General features: G+C 45.9%; 1 protein-coding gene across 1 annotated transcript in view; it reads left to right on the plus strand.

Annotated features, from left to right (window-relative positions):
• Positions 1-24154, plus strand: part of BLK (BLK proto-oncogene, Src family tyrosine kinase) — a 46414-nt gene continuing 22260 nt past the window's right edge. The window contains exons 1-3 of the mRNA XM_086743427.1: positions 1-366; positions 16970-17072; positions 19862-19910. Of these exons, the coding sequence (XP_086599553.1) occupies positions 16971-17072; positions 19862-19910 (151 nt within the window). The 5' untranslated portion in view covers positions 1-366; position 16970. The remainder of the gene's footprint in view (positions 367-16969; positions 17073-19861; positions 19911-24154) is intronic.

Here is a 24154-nt window from a genome sequence, read left to right on the forward strand (position 1 = left end):
TTTGTAGCAGGACGGTACTTTTTATAGCCTGACGAGCCTTTGCGGGTAACGGTTCTTCTAAGGTAGACACCGTGCTAACATTAGTGCTAAATGAGCAGTGTGGTTATACTAGCAGCCCTTCATTGCTATAACTGTAACAAACCAGTTCGATTTGTCATTCAGCTGTTGTCGACAGGAAACCACTAACAGCAGTCAACTGACAACACCAAGAAGAATTAGGGTTTCTCTTTCTACGTGCTCTAAGGATTAAAACTTATCAAGATGAGCTTATGTTCTTAAGTACGCACCCCGCAAGGGACTTTTTGACTCTGGTGGACAACTGGGATCAAGCAGGACATGCTTTAATCCAAACATAGCACTCATCAGGTAAGTGCAAACAATTTTCCAGAAATTTTGCTTTGTTCCTGCTGCCTGTTTATTGTCCGGCACTCCACTGGGTGCGTCCCCTTAGAGCATTTAAAGACTTAGCCCATCTCTGTTTATTGTCTATGAACTGGTGGTAATTAATGCCTTAAAGACTGGAAGTGGGATGTTCAATTGGCCATACTGCTAGCGTGGATTGGGGCACGGTGCATCTCTTTCTTTCCTTCTGCTAGTGTCTCAGTGCTGAAATCGGGGCACTCTCTGAGGTGGGACTGATGGTCTAAGTCAGACACGGACCTGACAGACTGTTAGGAACAAATCAACATCTTTCTCTTAAAAAAAAATTAAAATAGATTAAAGTCTTTTAAATAGCAAGGGGTGAATGAGTTTTTTTCCAGCTGAATTCCTCGGGATGAGAGAGAATTTAAGGGGAGGTGGAAGTTTGGATGCTCAGGCTCCAACTCAGCAACCTTCGCTAAGCTGAACACATGGATGGTGCGTATGGTGCAGAGAAGAGTTGAGTTTGAATTTCCCTTCTGCTGAGAGACACGTTTGGGGCTGAGGATCTTTGCTGTCTTTTGCCCCACAGAGGGGTTGGATGGTCTCCTTGGAGGTAATACGTTAATTTCACTTGCTCCTGCAGTGAAGCTGGTAAAACCAGTGGCAGGTTAACGGTGGCTATGGAGAAAGCTTCTGGCAAGATGGAGATCTCCAACAGAGCTACAGAAAGGATGGACTTACTGCTTCTCCCCTGGTCAATTCCTATCCCCACACATGCAGAGTTTATGCTAAGTCCATAACTTTCACTCTTGATTAAAATTTAGGCCAGGCTCAAATTTCCACAGCGCTCTGACTTGGAACCTGGATATCTGAGAAGCCACCTTGTTTGCTGTGCCGCTTCTAGGAGGGAAGAGTAGTTGCAGCATCGTGGGGCATTTGCATCTCAGACGTCCTCAGGTGTTTGCTCGGGACTTTGTGGCCAGCGATACCTGGCAAGCCAATGCTCTTCAAGGTGCTTCAGTTACCCTGCTTGTGAAAGAGGGGCAATTTTTGCCTTTCTTGCAGGACTGTTGTGATATTTAACTGATTATGGATCTTTAAAATTGCAAAATCAGGGCAGGGTGTGTACACCCTGAGCAGCAAGGGTTCCTGCTGCACGCAGAGCACGCACACGTGGTCCCCGCTCTAGTATGTGCTGGAGAAGAGAAGACAGATGGAAATTAAGAATAAAAAAAGGACAGCTGCAGGGCAGCAAAGGCACCCTAATTAATATGCTCCGTTAGTCATTCTGTCAAGGTTTAAGTAATTTTTATCAGAAAATTTGAGGGCTGCAGAGCTTGCGATTTCTTGCCCACATTTTGTTTTTTATTCCCAGACCTCCTGCAGCATTATCATTATACTGGTGCACAGTAAATATCTGAAAAAAAAAATTTCTGGCCCATTCTTGTTTTGTTCTGCCAAAACAGGGCTACCGTTGCACCTTGACTGTTACGGCTAAAAAGCCAAAGTACTAATTTTCTGATGAAGGAGGAGAAAAGACTCAAGAGATATTTTAGTCAAAATTTTGCAAAGCTGCTACTGATTTTTCTTTATCTACTTTTCTAATGACTTTCTATGTTCTGCTTAATCAGTGTTGGGTGTTCTGGCATGCATTTAGACCCTGGCCTCCCAGCTGAGATGGTGTTCTCCCCAGTCCCTGTTAAATAAGCCTGCGATACTCCAGGCTGAGCATCCCACTTCTGCACAATTTGGACTGCGTGTCCATTTCAGACAAGGATATCAGCTCTTTTATTTCTGCTTTGTGACTTCCTGACTGACTGACCTTTCAGCCTTTAATTCTCTGTGGCACCTTTATGGGCGTATCAAAATCCAAAAACATCTTGAGGCCATATTTCGGTGTGAACAAGGCTTTCTGTCTAGATCAGGCATGGAAACAGGTCGTCATGGATTTCACGGGGGTCACGGCACTGTGTTGAGCAGAGTAGGAGCGCTTGGACACACTATTACTTCATCATTATTTGTCTTCCTTCCTTCCCCTCATTCTTTCCATTCTATGTTAAAAAGGGAGTTTCCTCGCTACTCTTCCACAGCTGATGAAACTCTGGAGGCAACCAAGCGTAGACTCCATGCGGGTGAGCTCCCCTGTAGTCAATCATTTCCTCCAGGCCCACGGGGTTCAATCATGGGCAAGAATTTTGCAACATACCTGGGGCTAAATTCTGCTGGAGCCCTCAGCAGCCCCAAAGTTTCCATTCACGGCTTCACTTTATGTGGTGCAAGTCAGCTTTCTCGTTAGGTCTGCACCACATTGCAAGGTTCAAAGTAGCTGAGGGGATAAAAAAGGAGACAATTCCCCCTTGGCAGAGGTCTTGGCAGCAGGTTACAGCCTCAGGGTCCTGCTACTTGTTTTGGAAGAAGTGGCTGCACTGTTGGATGCGACTGTGAAACTCAAAAGAAAGTACATCGCTGTACGAAAGAGGATATACAGGGTCATGGTTATTGCTTAAAAATAAATGCTAAGGTGCAACATATGCAATACGAACACAAACCAGACCTCCAGTATTTCATACTGCACAAGCCATTTGCTCCTCATGGGTCAGCCTGTCTTCCATATCAGAGTTAAATCCATGTGAATTCATTTAACTGGCCAGCCAAAAAAGTTTTCCCCAAAACCCAAAACTCAAAACACAGTAGCTCCTTGTGTTGAAATAAAAAATAGGTTTCTAATTATAATTTTTTCCAAGAAAATGTTGCAACTGAGTGGGAGAACAATGTTTCTGCGGTTTTACGGAGCAATTTTGCCTTTGTTAATGTTGTTCAGTTTTAATTCGGAAAACATTGTGGGCTTGCCTATTCAAACTTCCAAACCCAGCTATAAATGCCTGAAGGAGAGGGACACAGTTGTGGAAAGTGTGATCAATGAGGATTTTTTTTTTGCAAGAAGTAATGTTGCTTCATCTGCTAGAGCCACTATGAAGAAGGAGGAAATAAACTTCTTGTCCACCATGGCCAGGACAAGGAGTTGTAGGGCTTTCAGTGAAGGAAATCAGTGCTGATCTTTAGGAAGTAATTTTAAGGCTATGAGGAATGGAGGGCTGGGATAGACCGATGGGGAGCAGTGGGAATTTCCATCATTGAAAGCTTTGAAGTGCAAGTTAGGTAGTCTCTCAGATGCAACGTAGGTTCACCAGGTTAATGACCTTCTAGGGACCAGTCCTACACTTCTACCATTCTGTGAAACACATGTGGCTGCTGAAGTGAAAGGCGTTTTTCAAAATCTCTCTCCTGTATTTCTCCCTCTTTATTTATTTATGTATTTTTGAAATTATTCTCCAAAGTTGACTGAATCTCATTGATCGTTTCTGCTCCTCTGGAAAGCACGGTCTGTGCTATTGATCAAAAAGCAGCATGCAGGACCTCTTGAGTCCTGCGTATCAGCCATGTAGGAGACAGCGAAGAAACAGAAAACACGTGATTTACAAATGAATCCTTTGCTACCTAATGAGGGGAGAAGAGTGAAAAATAATTCAGTTGTCCAGGCTGTCTGGTGTGCCTTATTGATGGTTAAATACGCCACACTTTAGTGGATAAAGGTTGGTTGAAAAAACTCTTTGTGCCATCTGCTTAAGCATCCTTGTGGCCAAGAGGCAAAAGAGACATTGGCCCAAGTCTCTGGGGTCCCAATTTACTAATTTATGGTGTATCCTTGAACAGAGAAGGTCACAGCCTCCCCTTTTCTCAGACCGATATGACTCCCCAGGTTATGGTGACTAGTGGTGAACGACCATCAGGTCACACGAGATGTCCTCATAAGAAGGTACCCCTCTTCTCCATGAAACCCTGGAGTGGAAAAGAAAAACCTTGACAAAATGCCGTGAGCAAAGGAACTGCAGGACTTCTTTCAGCCCAACCGGTTGCCTGCCCAACACCTGAGACACAATGGCATTCACATTTATATGAATAGCTGCTGATGCTGAATGGCTTGGAACCATGAAAATTTGGGGCAGAACATCTCAAAATACGTATATGAGAGGATGATGTATGAGTGGGCTTTGAATAGAGGTTAAACTCAGTCTATGGAGAAATCAAGGCGTCATCTGCAATACGTGATGGAAAGAGGGAGAACTAAGGTCATACTAAGAAATTAATATAAAAGTTTTAACTTGACTTTTACCTCAAGAGTTTTTCCCGGCTATCTCTTACATATTTGGGCTTCGCCATTTTAGAAGCACAGGAAGAAGACTGCGGCTGCTTGAGACATTAATATAGCAAACTTTCATGGGAAGTTATGATTTTTCTGGTGAAATATGTCAATATGCATAGTGTTTTAGTGACAGAAGCATATCAAGGGTGGTAATTTCCCATGGAATACTTTTTTTTTGCCTGGAAATTTTGGTGAAAATGTGAGAAAAACCTTTTTATGTAAAAGTCACTATGTGGGCTGCCTATTTATAAAACTAGGCACAGAAGGGAGTTGAGACCATGGCACTCTTTACAAGAGAGGCCTTAGCCAGGTGGGAAGAAACCCTGGTTGCTTGAACCCAGTGTTTGTAAGGGGATCAACCTGTCCTGCTGATGCTAGTGAGAGTATGGAGAGCATGGAAGCAAAGCAAGAAAATTGAGGAATTAAGATTTTTTTTCTGGCTCTGATGCAAAAGTATTGGATCAGCTTAAGGATGAGGTAACCTGAGAGTGGATCAGTCCCATCACTTCTATGCTATAAATAATGAGTTCTGCAAGAGACCTGTCTGCGTAGTTTAGCTTTGTTCTGCCAAATTTCCATCTACTTTGAATGCCGTAGACTCATAGAATAGTTTGGGTTGGAAGGGACCTTTGAAGGTCATCTAGTCCAACACCCCTGCAAGGAGCAGAGGGAAGTTTGAATATTCTTTTAATTCCCAAAGTCAATCCCATCTTCTAATTTTGAATAAAAGATTAATATTTTTTTCTTTACTAGTATCAAAAGGAAAATAATATTGAGACAGCGTCTTGGTTGCTGCAAGCAGCCAATAGGTATGATGTGAGCAGTGTAGAGGAAGCCTGGCGTGAAGGACTGGTGTGGGTAGGAGAGAAGAATCAGCACCGTCACGTCCAGCATGGACAGGCTCTTGGGAGCAAGGATCACAGGCTCCTCTGGCAAGGTTTTGCGAGGGCTGATCCTGCCTCGGGGCAGAGGGCTGCACCAGATGCTTCTCCGGTGGCTATTTCCTGCAAGCGATTGTAGTGATTATGGACAGTGGAAATTCACACTTCCAGGAGGTCACCAGAACGGTGTCTGTTTTAAGATATTTGCATTTCTCCTTGTTACTTCTCTTATTTACATGCGGGAAGAAGAAAAAAAAAAACACATTTTATTCCTTCAAAAAATGCTTTTTCTAACTGGAGACAGCAACATCTTTTTGTGGTCCCTACTAGCAGAACATCCCCCAGTTAGCAATAGCCAAAGCCACTGCTGCATTTTCATCCCATTCCCTTGAAACGGCCACGCAATGCCCATAGGATTCAGTGATAAATAACAACAGTGAAACAAGAGGGATCCCACCACAACCCTGCACTCGGGGAGGTCTGGTACTTGGGTCTGCACTAGGTGCCTGTGTCTGAGTGTCATCCCAAACGCGGTGGCGGGTTTAGGGCCGTAAATCAGGGGAAAAGGGACAGTCTGACTCTTGGAAAGCAGAGACCAAACAGGCAGGCAGTGCCACCTGAGCAATCAGGCTAGACTTTCCTAAACACAGTCCAGGCGCTTGCATGGATTGGGGACTACAAGGGATTTAGATGAAGCCATCTAATTTTGAAGAGTGGGAGAACGAGCCCCAATATTCCTTATTTTACTAGTTGAGATGCTGCCTCAGAGAGCTTAGAAAGTCTAAGTGCTCAAAATGGAGGCCCGTGGGTTGGTTGTAATGCGCCAGCATCTTCCAGGTGTTTTTAATCTGACAGAGGAATGGAAACAGGGAGGTTCAGATGGTAAAATAGGCTACTCCTACCATGAAGTGGTAGGTCCTAGAGGTCTTTCTTATGGGCAAGCCTAAAAGACCATGGGGTACATGTTCTGGACCTCTCGTCTCCATGCATATCTTACAGGTGATGGTAAAAGGCAGCAGAGATAAAACAGCCTTGGGATTGCACACTTACATACAGACCTGCAAAGATAACAGAGAACATCTGGGGACTGATATATGAAAACAGCATGGGAACCACTGCCAGACAGACCCTACTTGGCTGGGTGAGATTACAGCGCTTTCAGGTCAGGGAAGCAGGAGCAGGTGAAGCCTAGAAGCTGCGTATGAGGCATTTTCTCTCTTTTTAGTGCCCCTTTTCACATGCTTTCTCCATGGTCTCCTTCCGGTTGCTTTCAAAGGACACCCCCAGGCTGTCATTACGTGATTTCTAAGTAAGGAAATTGCAGAAGGGCGCTCACTGCCTGGGGTTCTTGACTCTGGGTCTCATCTCTTGGCCATCATATACCCATCCTGGAGGCAAAAGAAGAGACACAGAGGTGAAGGGAAATGTCCCAGGTGACATGCAAGGGTACAGCCAGGATATCTTAGATACTGAAAAACCTCTCTGGGATGCAATAGGCAGACCACACCACATCTAATCTTGTTTATTTTTTACTTCTTGTTTCTGAGCTGCTTGAACCGTGGCCATCGCTGGAAGGGTTTTTGCAGCAGCCTGGCTGCAGCTGCTGGGTTTCCCCACTGTCGGCATCGGGAGTGTGTCTCAAATCAGAAGCAGGTTTCTGTCTGGAGTCGCCACGCTATCACCCAGTTTCCCAAGATGACTTAGCATCTGCTACCTTATTTCCAAGCCTTTGCTGCACTTCGTGGTAGCTCCTCCTTCCTACCTCAGTGGTGGATGACAAGCAGCTTTCTAAAAAAGCAACTTCCCTTTTCGTAGGAATAGGAAGTGAAGCTCACTTAGCAAAGAGCAGTCAGGTACCTCAGATGTGCTCTCCACCAAAGGATGAGCCCCTGCCCTAAATCTCAAAGCGCTCCAGCTAACCCTGAAGCTGTCCTCTCTTTCCCCAGCCCCAACTCGACCATCTCCATCTGTGTCCCATCTCCCCTGCCCTTAGCTGGAGGAGAATTGAGCCGACAAAATGCAATCTGGCAAGGAAGAAGTTTGATGAATCTGCAAGGGCTTCCTCATTTCAGTATCTCCTTGGTATGCAAACGGCAGGTCTGACTGCAGTACACCTGTCTAGGGGGTGATTGGGTGGGTGTCTGTCCCGACTGTCTTCAAAGTCACCCTGTGCTGACCCTCTATGGCAAAAGGCATGGGGTGACGCCCAGGCACTTATAGACCCCTGCTTATGGCCCAGACAACCTTGCAGCCCTCCATGGGGTTTCCTTCCTTGTCTGGAGCACAGAGTAGTTGCAGAGCCAAGGCTGATTTCCATGCCATGCATCCTGCAGTGATTTACCAAGAAGTATGCTTCACAGCCCCATGAGCAGTGCCGGGGCACCAGACACGTGCGTCCTGGAGCTGCTGCTCCCATCTCACACAGTCTCGTGTCCTCAGCCAGACTCGTTTTGTCCTCGGGTCTTACGGCTGGTAAAGGTCCTCTGCCTTGACCTCAGCTTAGAGCCGCTTCATGAAGCCTTTCCTCCTGTAAACAACATCACCAGCGTGTGGGTGACCTTGAGGTTGCGCATCACACTTGGTGGAGGCCAGCTTGTGTTTGTCCTTCTCAGCGAGAGCAGCCGAAGTGCAAACTATGTGAGGTCATTCCAGCCTTGAGGTGGCTGAGACCAAAAGTCCCTTCCCTCCTGCTGCCCCGTATAACGCAAAAATGACGCCATGTGATTACCCACAGAGGTTTACGCAGTGGTTTTTTGGGGCCTCATCTCTGCAAAGGCTTAAACAAATATATTGAAAACACCCTGGAGGAGCCAGCTCTCTATGCACCCCACAGGAAGCCTCAGGAGTCTGTAGAAACAAATTTTGCTTCTTATACAACATTTGTCTCCTAAGACAGAGACATTTCCTTCTCCCTGTTGAACACGCTGAGGCAGAATGAGAAAGTCACTTCCTCAGAGTCACCCACGAGTCCCTGTCCAGGTCTTCATTTGTTAGACCACACTTCTAAGGTTGAGTAGATTCATAGAGCGTTTGGGCTCGCTGGAAGAAGATGCATTTCATCTGAAGAAGGTCTTTTTTTAATCACAGAAAGGGAAGATCATTGCAAAGCCAGTTTGTTCAGCTGTTTCCTAAAATTTGCTGGTTTGCATAGTGGAAACACAACCCATTCACAGTCATTGTGTCTGTTTTTAATGACAGCTGTTAATAGCGTGGGGGTTTTGCTGGGGTTTGTGTCTGGGTTCTCTTTGGGTTTCTCGCCTTCCTCACTGCTATTTTCATTGGTCAGGTTGGCTGGGAAGTGCAACTCCCACCCCCTCCCAGACGATCATTTTTATATTCAAAATAGAGCAAGGAATCCTTGGAGGGAAGAAAAAAGTCAGTTCTGACACAAAGACCTGATTAAAAAAAGAAAGTCCATTAAAAGCATTTGCAAAATCAGGCTGCTCCTGCAATCTGAGGGTGTAACATTCAAAAGCGATCGGTCCGGTCGATGGTGTGGACGTGGTGGGAGCCAGAGGTCTCTAACAGAGAAATTCTGCAAGGGCCCTCAGCCCCATGGAGCATCTATCATGGATCGGACCAGTGGTTCGTCCATCCTCGGACCGTGTCTCCAGGAGCAGCTGCGTAGGAAGCAGGCAAGTAGGGAATATCCCATCCTCATCCGCATTCCCCTGAGGGTTGGAAGAAGCCCAGTAGGTTTTTCTCTGTCCTCTTCCTCTCTCTCATCCCTCCTCCACGTGATGGCCCCCCTGCCCTTTTTCCCTTCCCCAAGATCCGCGAGGTAGAGAGATGATGGGGGCACTGCCCGGCGGCTGCTAAGATCCAGCCCCGAGAGATGGTTTGCAGGGATGCTGTTCCCTTAGTTTACTGCAGAAAGAGAGGAAAATTAAGTGCCAGGCATCCACACCCTGATGCTCCCATCCTCCCCCATTCCCCCCAGGACTAGAGGGGGAAGAGAGGATTTACGCGTGGGGAAGGCTGGCCGGAGCTCGGCACAGCTGTGATGAGTAGAGGAAGGGCTCTGCATCTAGTAGTTATTCCTGACATAGGTTTCCAAGGGGTTGGAGATGTTCAGGTGGGAAACTGGAGATATATGTCTTTCCCTACAGCCCTTTGCCTCATCTGAGCACGGTGGCAGGGAGCATCATTCCCTCTGAGACCCGACCCAAGGTGCCTGAGCGCCAGCCTGCTTCCAGCTTCATTGCTCCTCTTGGGACGTGGCTGAGTCCTACAAAACGCTGTTCTCTTGCTAGGAAAATACAGTCTCTGGGATGCAGGGCCTCCAGGAAGGGCCTTTTCTGGGGCAGAAATGTGAGTGGCCACATGTAGAGGTGTGGAGGAACACCCCATCCATCTCTTCATATTCCTAGGGCTGTGGGGGCTAGGATGTCTCCACATCCCTACACACCACCATGATATGCCTCAAAGCGCTGTGAAACAGAGCATCATGGGGTTTGGCCAGGCAACCATGGACTGTGTCCACTTCCACAGGTCTTAGACCTCAGTTAGGGATGGCCCCTAGAGACGATTTGCCCCTGCTGTGCTCCAGCTCACCCACAGCCCATCCACAAGTCTGGCTCACAATTGTGTTGGGCAGCAGATAGATTTGAGTTGAAATTTGGGTTGAAATTCCTGCCACTGCAGAATTGCTGTCGAGCAATGCAATTTTGTGACAAAATCTCTCACACCTGAAGAACCCCAGAGATGCTCCGGGTACCCAAAGAGATGTGCATGCTTCTCCTGGCCCTATCCTCCTCCTTCCCCGCTCTGGTGCATCCCACCTCCCTGTGCTGCAGGATCTCAGGTCCCTCAGAGCCATCCCCAGCGACATCCCACCTGGCTGATGCAGTGCCTTGGGAGACCTCATGAGGAAAGCGTGTTTAAGGATGGTGGGATAAGCAACCTGTCCTCCTGCTCTTCCCCCGTTGGGACCCCGAGCCCTGGCTCTGCTTCCTGGCCCGCAGCCCCTTGCCGCTCAGCCAAGCATCTGCCAGGTGCCAGCAGGGCACAGTGCTCGATGTAAGCAGCCATTTTTCCTGCAGACACATGTTTTTATTAGCAAATGACCACTCTGGCAACAGGCAGCTGTTTTCTACTCCTGGAGAGAGCAAAAAGCTTTTATTATCTTTTTTTTCCCTTTTTTTTTCCCCTGTGAGAGGAAAAAAAGTCAAGAGCATCTGCTTAAACTCAGGTTCCTGGAGATCTATGCAGTCCCACCCCCCAGCCTCTCACACAAACTTGTCCCATGGAGTGTCCCAGCTCTTCAGGAAGCCTCAAATAGCCAGAATTTCTTTTTGGTTCGTTTGCCTGGGCCAGATTAATCTACAAAGCATGGTCTAAGGAAGACAGTAAATTCCTGTTAGACTTAAGTCACGATGGAAGTGGCAAGCTAGCTAGGATTGCAGAAAGAGATCTCAAAATAAGCCAGTGGGCTCCTATCTCATTTCTGCAATGCATACCCCTTACTAAAGGGTACGTGACAGGAGCATGAAGCTCTTGGATTTGTCCTCCAGCTCCCCTGGGCTGGCAGTGGACAGCCATTGCCGAGATCAGTTTGGCCACGCCGACTGTTCTCGAGACTGGGACCTGCAGCAGCACAACACCAACATTAGCACCTCACCATCAGCTGGAGAGCCCAACGGCTCCTAGGGATTGCCCTTCATGCTCACTCACAGGATTTTTGCACGGGTCACAGAGTTTGAAAGAAGTCTCGATGCAAGCACAAATGCAACCTGGCATCTTTATCCAACAAGGATCAGGACTGGACGGGATCTGGACATTGCCAGCAGGATATTCCTGGTTCACCAGTAATGATGCAACATGCAAACCAGACATGTGCTTCACTCCTCGGCAAAAACCATGATGCTTCTTGCTCGGGGCTCTCCAGCTCTTCACGGAGAATTTCTGTGTTGCTGTAATTCCTCCTCACGCAGCCCGGTCCTACTCAGCAGCAGCTTTCAGCTACGAAAGTCCCCCTGATGTTAGCTGGAGCCCCAGCGCTGGATGTATCATCACAGGACATCTCGTTGCCCTACCACTCGGGGGTCTTTAGCAAGACTTTGGCCACTGTTTCCTTCTAAAGGATGGTGGCCATACCCTTCACCTCCTGCCTCTGAGACAGACCTTCTGCACAGTCAGTGCTGTTTACAGCACAGCACACTTGTTTGTAGCTGTCTTCTAACCACCTCCTAGTGATAAAGCTGCTAATCATTTATATAAAAAAAAAAAGATAAAAAGAACTTGACCAAAACCCAGTAAAAGTAGAAAATAGTCATAGCAGAAAATGCTTTGGTAGCAAACCTTCATTCCCGTTGAAGTAGCTAACCTCACCAAGATCTTCAGTAATTCTGCAGTTTTACGTCTTGCAAAGCAACCCAAGGGCGCCAGATCAGGAAATGTAATGAAGAGCTATTTTATGGAGAAAAAAAAAAAGAGAATTTAATGCATCTGGAATGTGCCTAGAACTGGAGGACTTTTTTTTTTTTTTCCTACTGAATATTTTACTCCCCACGGATGCAAAGATGCAAATCTGGAATAACTAAATTACTGTATCCAAAGTAAGTTGATTTCAGCAGTTCTTTGTGGTAGGGGGAGGACACACAGAGAAATTCAGCATTTAAAACCCTTCATACTTGTCTCTGTCTGCATTTTCAAAGTAATTTATTTTAGGGTTTTTAATGCCATTTCCTTTTAAAATGTGTTTTCTTAAAAAAGACATTCTGAAGTTTTAGAAAGAAGTGAAATGTCTAATCTTGGTGAACTATGACAAGTTTGTTGGACCTACCCTAGAATCTGAGTGGAAAGGGGGCTCATTTTGTGATTTTACTGGGCTTGGGGGTTTTTTGGAGCTGCCCTCACAGTGAGACACTATTGGCTTTCTCGGGTCTTAACTTGTTTTTCCATGGCACAGTTTCATGGGGGTGAGGCACATAATGAGCTGAAACTTCTGCTTTTCTGCTAGATTCTGTCTTGTTTTTTTCCCCGCACCCGCCCATACCATCCCAAGGTCTGTGTCATCCACATCCCTGTTGCAGAAGACATTGCTGCATTCACGTCAGAAACAACTTCTGAGCCCTCTTACTCCGGTAGCGGAAACCGGTCAACCGCAATCGATGGTGTGCCCACGGTATAGGGCTGCTTACCGTAAAGACGAGATGGGCAATAAGCCCATGGTCGCACCGCCTGGTTTAGCCCAGGTACCTCCATCCTACCTTCTGATTTGCTGCAACAAAAAGAGTAACTGCATCCAGCAGGTCCAATTCGACACTGCTTTCTTTGCTTTAGCCCACCCTGGGCACTCAAAACAGACCAAACACAGTGCGAGGCAAGTCCCCAAACGCTGTGGTGAGCAAAGACTTGTATTCTTCTCTACTCGACGTTGGTCCCCCTGTAGTTCCAGATTCAGTTTGATGGGTTGGTCCCGTAAGGTACGTTCTCCAGTCCTCTTTGAAGATGGGGGAGCAATAGCCCATTTGTTCACGTTCTCTCCTCTCTACCATGAAGACATCATCCAAATGCCAGCGAAAGCATTGCTGGAGCAGGGCCTTGTGGTGGGATCTTCAGAAGATGTCCCCTTGGCCCACTGACATGGTAACATCTGTACCTGCATCCAGCTCTTGCCAGCCAAAATGTTACCACAACTCCCTTCCAAAAGTTACTAAAATTACCTTCTATTGTCCTACAACAGAGTTTTAGAGGTCCCATACAAGCATCTAGTGTGCCTGCAACCTGCATGTCTGTCCCACACACGTTCAGAGATGGATGCTACACGGAGCTCACCGTTCTCATGTCTACTGACTTCTTCAGCAAACGTTTGCTTGACTCTCCCAGGAAGACTTCTGTGTCAAATATTTTTTACTCAAAATTTATCAGCAGCTAAGCTGGACAATTTTTTGCTAAAACTTTTCAAGTATATGGAAAAATTTTACATTGCCTTAAAATTTTTTTGTTCCATTTTGATTTCTGGTTGCTTTAAAAAGAACTTGTTTTATAAATCTTTTTTTGAACTTGAGTAAAGTTGAGGAAATGAGTTTCCCCATTCTCACTTATTTAAAAAAAAAGCCAAACATTTTTAGATGTGAAAAACTCTAAATTTACAACAGGAAATTTTCTAAGTTACTGTTTTCTCCTCAGTGCTCTTTCCCATAGGATAAAAAAAAAAAAAAAAAAGAGGCAGGGAGAGCTACTATCAGTCAATTTTCTCAATTTATTTTTTGTGAAACTAATTTTTAAAAACATTAATCAGAAGCAGAAACAGCACGGAGCAATGTCGATTCAACAAAAAAAAAAATTACTTTTTAAAAAATGAAAACCACACCGACTGTGGGCTGGGAGCTCATCAGCAGCTCTTGGCATCTGACATTTGTCTGCAGCACTACTTTGGGATTTTGTTTAGCATTTGCTGGTATGAAGGATGGTCATGTTTGCCGCCAAAGGCTGCAGAGGCGACCTGGAGAGCGCAAAGAGTGGATTTTGTAGGGACTGTGAATATCTAGAGCTGTACTAATGTCTTTGTGCGTGGGTGGGAGTAAGTGACCTTTGTGGGAGACTTTTCGACGGTTCCATTTCCTACCCGTGCTGGGACATGCTGTTCGCTTTTCTGTGCTGCTTTGCACGGACGTGTCTTCAACATGTGTGTGTGGGGAAAAATCTCAGTTTGTGCAAGCGTGCGGAGAGGACCTTCCAGACTCAGCATGGTGCAGAAAGTGTTGTAATGTCCCTATGGACACCGGAGCACCGTGGGGAGACGCACAAGTTAGAGCACGGTTCCCAGTCCTCTCAAACCCTGTCAGATGAGTGGAGATGGCCACAAGACCCTGATGGGACCTTCCTCCACGTCCCTTTCTCAATCTACCCCACCAGTGCCATCACTGAGAGCAACTCGAAATCCCAAAACATGCATCCATCATCCTGCAGACAGTCTGTCGATCCTCTCGTAAGATCATCCTGGTGACATGACTGGTAGTGGAAGCGCATTGCAGACTTGTGCTACATGTCACGTCCGCTAACGCTGCTGAAAAGATGACGACTGCTACGTCTGTATCTCCCATTTGGGAGCAGAGTGTATCAAAGACCTCGAGATGCTTCAGTGAGATAGTAACAAAGACCGTAGATAGATGTCCAACACGTAGGTAGACTTTGTGCCTTTCATGGCTGGTAATTAATGGGTTCTAAAACTTGTCTGTCTTCCAGCCTTGACTTAAAACGATACCTTGCAGTTCCCTGAGTGAAAAGGAAACTCCAGCTACTCTCACTTAACTATTCAGAATCAGAAATCCTGGCATAAAGTTATCTTCCACCAACTTGCAAGTGGAAGAGGGGGAAAACCTCACTTAATAATCATGTGCCATTGCATGACAACCAGGTCTTCTAAGCAAACCTGGTTGCAGCCTAGAGGTGGGGGCTGACAAATTAAAAAAAAAAAAAAAAACTTGCTGCAGGAAATGCTGTGGCTGATTCAGTGGGCGAAACTTCCCTTCCAACTTCTTGTCAGTGCCCAGAAAAGTGCTGAGACCCAGCTACAGATGGATGGGCCATTTGTAAACTCCAGTCAGAGAAGAGCTGAGAGAAGTCTGGATATTGAAAAACTTTTGATTCAGGGAAAAAATTTGTATTAGGCTATCCTGAAATATTTCACCGATTCCTTCCATTTTGCTCACTTTATCAGTGAAAATAAAAATGAGGCAGAAGGGAGAAGATATTTCCAAAAGATAACACCTTAAAATATTGAGATGGCTCTGTTAGAAACCTCATTTCAGAGTCCCAGTTTTTGAAATATTAAATATGTGCTAAAAAAAAAAAAAGTTTCTTTTACCAGAATGTGTTTTTCCAGCAAGCCTGGTTTGCTGGAAGCTTTTTTAAACACATCTGTTGGAGTCTGACTATCATGACACAGTGCTAGACTGACATCTGGGGGAACTGACCAACTACAGTGGCCTCTGGACCTCCAGTACTCACTCTTCCATGTTTGAGGCAGATCTTGGGGTATTCTGACAAGAACAGGAGCCAACATGTCTTCGGTCAGCAATAAGGGCTTTGGGGTGGGTTGTTTTGAACCAGTAGCCCACGCCTTTCAAAACCTTTGGTTCAAAGTAGTGGCTGGGGCAGACTTTGGTGCTGGATGGTGTAGATATCTTATATACCCGTGGCAACAACAGTTCAGTAATGCTGGCTTCAGCTGTTCCCTGCTTGGGTATTTCGGCTACCTGGATCCCGTATTACACTAGAATCATAGAATCATAGAATCATAGAATGGTTAGAGTTGGAAGGGACCTTCAAAGGTCATCTAGTCCAACCCCCCTGCAAGGAGCAGGGACATCCCTGACTAAATCAGGTTGCTCAGAGCCTCATCCAGCCTGGCCTTGAACGTTTCCAGGGATGGGGCTTCCACCACCTCTCTGGGCAACCTGTTCCAGTGTTCTACAACCCTCAGTGTAAAAAATTTTTTCCTAATATCTGATCCAAATCTACCCCCCTCTATTTTAAAACCATTACCCCTTGTCCTATCACAACAGGCCCTACTGAACAGTCTCTCCCCATCTTTCTTGTAGGCCCAGACCAGAGCTGGAATTACATTCCTTGGCTACAATTAAAACCATCCCTCAAGCACAAGTGTGGAAAATCTAGTGTGAACCATAGGACAGTCCATAGAAAGGGTTTGATTCATTTGTGTCTATTGCTCCTCAAGGCGTCCAGGAGGTCTGAGACATGTCCATGGGGTTGGGAAACGTAATCCATGATGTATGGGGGACTCACACCTTGAGAGACCCCAGGGCACATCAAAAGGTAGTAGGGCTGCACATGGACAACTGAGTCAAGTCCTAGGCTCACACTTTACAGGCAGGATGGATGCAAGCTACACCATATTTGACTCCCTAACTTTCTTGCAGTCCTCCAAAGTGTCCCATCAGGTTCCACGCCTTCATGGATAAACTGAGTGCGTCCCTGTGGTGCTTAATGCAGATAGTGACCACATCTGTGTGCTGCTCTTGCTGCATGGGAGGGACACGACCTACAGAAAGCACTGAGGAGCATGGGCAGGGCTTGGGCTTGGTCCTGGGCACTATGCGACATTCTTGAAGCCCTGGTACAGGGCTCAATGGTATTATTCCCCAGGATCTCTTCAACTTTCCAGCAGTGCATGCATCTGGCGTCACCAAGCTCTGGAGAAGGTCTATTCAGTGCTGACTGGGGATCTCTGCACTGAAGAGGGGACATATCCAAAGCACATTTGCACTCTTTTTTTTTTTTTTTTGACTTACAATGTCTGTCTCAGCCTATCTGAAAAATGTGAAACACCAGAGTCGTATGTAAACAGAAACCATGGTTTTCACAAGGTCCAAGGTGGTAGGAGGACTGTAGATATAATTATTTTAGACTCTTCTCTCCACTGTCCCATTGCCCGGCATTCTCATATTCTCAAATTGTTCTTAATGAATGAGAAGACTGTTTTGTCTTTCAGTGCCTGCCTCTTTTCCCAAGAGCAATCTTAATCAAAAGTTACTTCTGGTCTTCCTTCCAGGATGGGGTTGCTTGGGAGTAAAAATCAACTGATGTCCAATGAGAAACACACCTCTGGAAGCAACCCAAAAAACAAGAGTAAACCTCCTCCCCCTCCACCCCAGGTAAGCCTGCAGTTTTTTATCCTTTTGGGGTCCTCCACAGCTCAGTTAGTATCTGGAGTTATGTAGGCAATACTTGAGTATACCAGAAGGAACTTGAGTACTTCTGTTTCCTAAAATGGGGTCACCAGTATGCATGGCTTCCCCCCACGAGCTTCTTAATATGAGATCTATGTTCAATAAACTCTTTTGTTTTGGGTTTTTAGTCTGTCAAAAAGGATGCCGTTTTCTCTTTGGGGATATGTTATGGCTGTGAATTGTCTGAAAGGGCTAGGGATGGCGGTGCTCTGAAAGGCTGCATCGTGTTGAGCCTGACAATTATTTGTGTTGGGTTGACTGGAGAGTTAGGGCAGGAGACAGGGAGAGAAGGTGCAAAGGTCAGTGCCCCGTGTTCCCTCCATTGCTTGGACACAAGCGATCCAAGCTGATCCTCATATCTTTTAGAAAGGGATGCTGCCCTCAGCACTCTGCCACCCAAGTTGATGTTGCTGACTTGCAAATGGTCCATAGTGGAAACTTTAGCATTAGGAAGGACAACAGATTCACCAAAGAGGGTCTACAACTAATTTGTGTCTGAGTGGGCTGAGAATCAGGAATGCTGAACATCTGGCTGTATGAATTCTCTTTGAATTCATATGTCCTCTACTTGCATGGACACTGATCAGTAGGACACTGGGTCAGGATTTAGGAGACCTCAAGTGACAAAATCCTCCTTTATACTTTGGAAATCACTTTATGTATCTGTTTGTGCTGTTGTACTGGTTTTGTTTATGGGGGCTGCGGGGCAGGGGATTAGGTGGTAGCTTCTGCAAGAAGCTGCTAGAAGTTGCTCCCCTTTGTTCAGTGGACTTGGCCGGGCCTAGGGCGGACCCGCTGCTGGCCAAGGCCGAGCCAATTGGTAGCAGAATATTCTGTGATAACGCCTCTGTGATAACGTATTTAAGAAGGGGAAAACAGAGAAAAAAAGAGAAGAGAAGATGTGAAGAAGCTGTAGCAGGGGCAGAGAGGGGGAGGCATGAGCCTTGTGGGCCTTGCAGGCCTCACCCTCTGGCCTCCCACCGGGCAGCCGACTGGGCCCAACTCGGCCCGGCCCGGCTGCAAGAAGTGGAGAGGAGATGAGATGTGAAGAGATCCTGAGAGGCGCCTGCCTGAGCTGGTTGTGAAGAATTTCTTGTGAGAGGAACGGCTGCAGACGCCAAGGTCAGTGAAGAAGGAGGGGCAGCAGTAATGCGGCTCCTGGCCAAGATTCCCCTGCAGCCCATGGTGCAGCCCATGGTGGAGCGGGTTGTCCCCCTGCAGCCCATGGAGGCCCACGGAGGAGCAGAGATCCCCCTGCAGCCCGTGGAGGACCCCACGCCGGGGCAGGTGGAGGCCTGAAGGAGGCTGTGGCCCATGAAGGGCCTGCTGGGGCAGCCGTTCTGGAGGGACTGCACCCCGTGGAAGAGATGACCCACGCCGGAGCAGTTTCACGAAGGACTGCAGCCTGTGGGAGGGACCCCATGCCGGGGGAAGGAAGGAATGTGAGGAGTTCTTCCCCTGAGAAGGAAGCAGCAGCATAAAGCGATGTGTGATGGACTGACCGTAACCCCCATTCCCTCTTCCCCCTGTGCCGCTCAGGAGGGGGGAAGGAGGTGGAGATAATTGAAATGAAGTTAAGCCTAGGAAGAGGGAGCGGTGGGGGAAAGTTACTTTGTTCTCTTTCTCATTATCCTGCTTTGGTTTTAATAATAAACAAACAGTTTTCCCCAAGTTGAGTCTGTTTTGCCCGTAATGGTAACTTTAAGGATTTCTCCCTGTCCTTATCTCAAACCTCGAGCCGTTTTTGTTATATTATCTCTCCCTGTTCCCTCGGAGGGTGGGGGGAGTGAGAGAGAGACTGCATAGCTTGGTCCCAAGCAGGGCTGAACTACAACAGCTGTACAGAGGACATGAAGTTATTTTCTCTTTCCTGCCCTTGTCAGCACTGTATCCAGCAACCAGCACCAGAGAAACTCTAGATGTAGCTGTCGTGTGAAAACCATATTGGGTCTTGAGCTCTGAAAGGGGGGAGGAATTGCCTATCATTGCTTTTGATGACAGCTTGAGATGCTTTTTCGTTCCTTTAGTTTCATTTCTGAATTCTCTCTTGGTTATGAAGTCCAGTTTTCATGACAACAGATGTCAGATTGACTAAGAGGATATTCTTTTCCTAAATTTCCTTCTCTCCAGCTCACTGGAGAGGAGCTACTATCAGTGTAAATACAGTATCATCAATCTCATCAATCACCTGACACCATTTGGTTTGTTTGTTTTTTTTTTTTGTCACAGGCACTAAACTCTTCCATGTCAGTGGAAGTCTGTATTTCTCTCAATTAAATTAGAAAAGGCAGTGAGTGAGCAACTCTCCCACCTCACACTGCTGCTAAGTAGGAGTCAAAGGGTGGTGTGGACACAAAGCACTAGATGTTTTTAACTCAGTGTCTGTTTTGCATGTGCATTAATAGCCCTGGCAGTAGTCAAACCTCCACTTTAATCACTAGGCACTATACCTTGGACTGATCACAGTTGGGTGAGGTTGAAGTTGGGTAGAGGCCAACAGAGCCCACCTGGCCGTCTCCCTAGTATTAAACTCTTACCTCATAAAACAAGGTGATTGCACCCCAGCTGCTGATTCGGAGTGGTCTATGGTCAGCTGGTCACTCTCAGGGTCTGGAATTAACTAAACTAGGGATCATGTCAAGGTTTTAAAATGTCTTTCCTGCAAACACAGCAAAGTAATGTATGTCTTTTTTTTTTTTCTATTTCTATCAAAGGGCAGACAATTTATCAACCTCTCTCATCTAAACCAATCCTCTGTACAAGGTAAGATTCTTAGCTTGTTTTCTTTGCCTTGCCGTGGGGTTTTGCAAGGTATTGGTCCCCCAACAGCAGGTCTTGAGAACAAGCCGTCAAATCTCAGGCGTGCGGTTTCTATATCTTTAGCATTACCAGGCGGGGAGTTTATCAGTACTTTTCATAAGATTCAGTTTACATTACTAACAGTCTGTAGCTGCCAGTTTCCCCTGCTTATCAAAGAAATTAAGAGGAAAAAGCAGTCCTTCTTCATTAGTTGAACAAAGTGAGATCTGAGACATCAACTGCATGAGATTTCTCTGCCTGCTGCCCCGTCTGCAGCATGACAACTTCTGGACGCTGTATCCAGCCAGCTGAATGTTTCAGAGGAAATAGCAGGCATCAGAGAGCACAGGGACTACAAAGAGAGCAAGAAGAAAGAAAAGAGTACAAAATAAGGATGCACGGAGTCCCTGCTTGGAGACTTTGGCTTCATCCACCTCTGCAATTATCTATCGGTCGCAGATGGCGTTTGGTAGATGATTGCCTTTTAACAGGAAGCCCGCTGCTACCTCTGTGCAGCTTCCGACAGCAACTTGTATATATTTCTGTCAAAGAAGTTTTGCAGATTAAGGACAGAGAGAGAGATAGAGAGAATTAGAAGAGAGCGAAAAATAGAAGAAGCTTGGAAGAAAGCAGTTACCAACACATAAAAGCTCCTCACCTGAGCAAAAGTGTAGGATTAGGGGAGACAGGGCATGAGGAAAGAAAAAAGTGGGGTGATAAATAAATAGGATGGGTGGAACGGCAGACCTAGGTCTCTGCGGTCTTACGGATGATGATGAAGAGTCTCTGCCATGGGCAAACAGAGGAAATTATGCAACATCAAAATGTTCTTCAAAATTGACGTTTGTTATGAAAATCAAATTTGTGGGAGGTGAATCAGGGTGCATTTCTGTGGAAGTACTGTGTTTCCAGAAACCATGCATTCTTTTGCAAAATTTTTTTTTCATGGCACATTTCTAAGCAGCTGTGCTTTCCTGCCTCCATAACTGAGCAAGCTTCACCAGTTTTTCAAGAGGTTTTTATCAACCTTCTCACTCTTGTGAGAAGCACAACAGAAGCTATCTTCAGGGAGGCGGCTTTTACTTCTGCTTCATGCCAGAAGGCAGAAGTGGAAAGATGCTAAAAAATGCATTAAGTACCACGTTAGTCATTTTCAGCTCTCAAAAATATTTTGGTTTGCTAGGTTCAGTTCCAGTTTTGGAGGAATATTCACAATGTCAGTCTGGGGAACTTCGTATTTTTCACTACCAGTGCCTGAGTTTCCAGAAATGATGCTATGTCTGACTCTGTCCTGTGTGGCAAAGTGGGCTGATAGGAACTGTGCGAGATATTTGAGATATCTGAGAGATTCTCATTGAAGAAGGTAATTCAAGAGAGTTGAGAGAGAGAAAGCACAAAATCCAGGCAATTCAATCATATTAAAAAAAAAAAATCAAAGAGCTGAATTATATCCTGTGGGAGCACTTTAAATTCAATCCAGCAAAATTATTGACTATGGAAGTGTGGTGTGTGATATGAAATCAAAACCTTTTTTTTCCTTTGGGCTTTTTTTCCTTTTCTTTTTTTTTTTTTTTTAATTTTCATTCCTTGCATTATTTTTTTTTCCTGATCTTGGTGTTGTGCAACTTGCTTCACAGTTTCAAGCTTTCACACTACTGACTCTGAAATAATCTATTTATTTATCGTTAATAAAAGCCTAATTCCTCCTGACATTATTTATCTTAATGGAAGTAACATAAAGGCAAATAAGGAGTGCATAACTTTGTATTCAATTGCTTTGTTGGCAGCATCGCCAATCCACTTTTCACTTGGGAAGGGTTCTCCATCGTTTGAGTCTCTCATTCATTTTACCGTGGTTCCAGATCTCTGTGAAGTCAAAACTTACCTTTAATTCTGCTCCTCTAAAGCCCCTGGCACAGCAAAGTCTTGGCCCACGATGGTGGTTCCCAAACATGACTGCTCCATCGCTACAGTTGCTGCTATTCACCTGCATTGGATATGCAAGGCCATTTCTTCTGACTGAGGAACTGCGACTTCTTCCACCTCTTTGTGTGCTTTTGGCTAACCGTAGTATGGACAGGACTGATTTTCAGGGGGTGGGAGCTGAGTGCTCTGGAAATTGAAGTCTTTTGAGATATCTCAAGATTAATATCAAAGCTCTTTGTTGTTTTTATTGCTATTTCCTGAATATGGATTTGAGTTCATTTCTTTGGAGAAACGCTGTCAGAAATGTGAATTTGAGCTTAATTGAGAAAAGGAGGGGGTTTGTCCACTGGAAAGGCTGGCTTTTCAATGAGAAATTAAAAAAATGAGCATTGCCAATCAAAAGCAAGAGGGGGAAGGAAGGTGAGAGGGAATTTCCCAAAATGTTCAGATTTCCTAATTAAAAAGTTATGAGTTTGGGTCTGATACGATTTTGTGAGGAAAGCAGAAATTATCCACAACACCGCAAGGCAGAAAGGTATTTGGCAGAACGCGCTCTCGCAGTGCAACCCTGGATGTAGGAGACATCTCCAGGGCTTGCTGACCAGCTGGGAGATGCACCAGTCTCAGCCCGTAGTCTTCTGCATCTCAAATGGGACCTAATGATGTTTCTCTTGGTGACAGCAGCAACAAGGCCAGCGTGCCACCAGCAGCTGTGTCTTTTGAAGGTATGCTTTTCTAGCACGCGCCTGCCTTGGTGAACCAGCCCATGCCATGCTGAAACAGAAAGCTGGACCCATTTTCAGCAGCAGTAACTCATAGCTCAGCTCACCCAGCTGGCCAACGCATGTGCTGCAAGTTGTCATTTACCCCATGACCATCCCCGGCTCTAAATCAATCAATGGTCCTCTGGGGCACCCTGGCACAATCTCAGCCCGGCTCTGTAGCCCTGAGATGGTTGCAAAGACCTTCCATTCATGACGGGGCAGCGGTGGGAAGAGACTGGTTGAATTATTTCTATTAAGCCATCAAACCGGCACTCAGCCTATGCAAACGGAGCTGGTATCTAACTTTCCTGACAGCAGCTCTGAGCCAAGATGTATTTGGCTTACAATCAAAGTGTCCGGGCTGCTAGCATTATCTGCAAAGCAGTCACTCCTAACAGCCCCGACGGCTTCTCCGTGCCAGGTGCTGTAGAGTCACTCATGACCTAACTCGCTCAAATAGGCCAAGAAAGTATTTCCCAGTGGGATGACAGACTCGGAGATGGGAAGAGCCACTTTCATCATGAGACGGCAAGTCTTGCTGGCTTGAGCAGAGAGAGCTTTTCTTCTGGCTTGTTTAAGTGTTTTTCAACACGTGTGTTGAGGAGGGGATAAGAGGTGACCATAATATTTTTTCAGCATATAAAACCTTTTTGTCCTTGCTATATTTGCTCTTTTTCTTTCTCACGCTCTCCTTTTTGCTTCTTGTTTCATTTACTTCTACTTACATCAGTTGCTTCAAGATCAAAACTACATTTTTCATTTAATTTTCTGGAACACACAGCCACACTTTACTCAAAGATGTTTACAGATGCTTCTGTTTTTCAAAGCAAAATTTTTTTTATTATTATATTTTTACTTTCAAGAGGAGGAGGACGCTGCATGTGGATGAGCACGTTTGTTGGGGACATCTTGCTGTAGGCACACACCCAAAAACCTTTCATGTCAGAGAAGCTGTGTGATAGCAACTTTCTCAAGGCGGCAACAAGAGTTTGGGTGCAGTGCTGGTGCCAAACACTTTGAGATCCCTCCAGGGCAAGCCCCCAACAGTGCAAGCTATTTTAATACTTCAAACCATTCTCCCTTGTGACCAATCTTCCTTTTCCCCATACATAGGAGAGAGTGAGGCTCTACTGAAACTTCTAATGGATCTCCAAGTTCCTCCTCGCAAGTCTGAAGGGAACTGCTAAGGGCTTCAGTTTACAAAGCTACATTTCCTCCCACTCTGACCCTTTCTGCTCCCTCCTCGCCAATAAATCGCCAGCAGAGCAGCAGCCAGACCTTGCACCGACACAAACCCCAAGTTGCCCAAGAGACATGTTATCTTGTGATGACAAAGGGCCAGTCTGGCTCTCTTGCTGGTGGCATTGTTTGAAAAAGGTCACACAGAGCCTGTGGCTTGACAGGCTGTTTTGAAAAATGCTAATAATAGACCATCCATCGCTCGTGGTGCATTAATTAGGCTGTGTACAAGCTAAAACCTTTCTGCAGTAAACAGTCTCCTTTTTCTTTTTCTTTTTC

Source organism: Chlamydotis macqueenii, chromosome 3 (assembly GCF_036417535.1).
Source record: "Chlamydotis macqueenii isolate bChlMac1 chromosome 3, bChlMac1.mat, whole genome shotgun sequence".
Lineage (NCBI taxonomy): Eukaryota > Metazoa > Chordata > Aves > Otidiformes > Otididae > Chlamydotis > Chlamydotis macqueenii.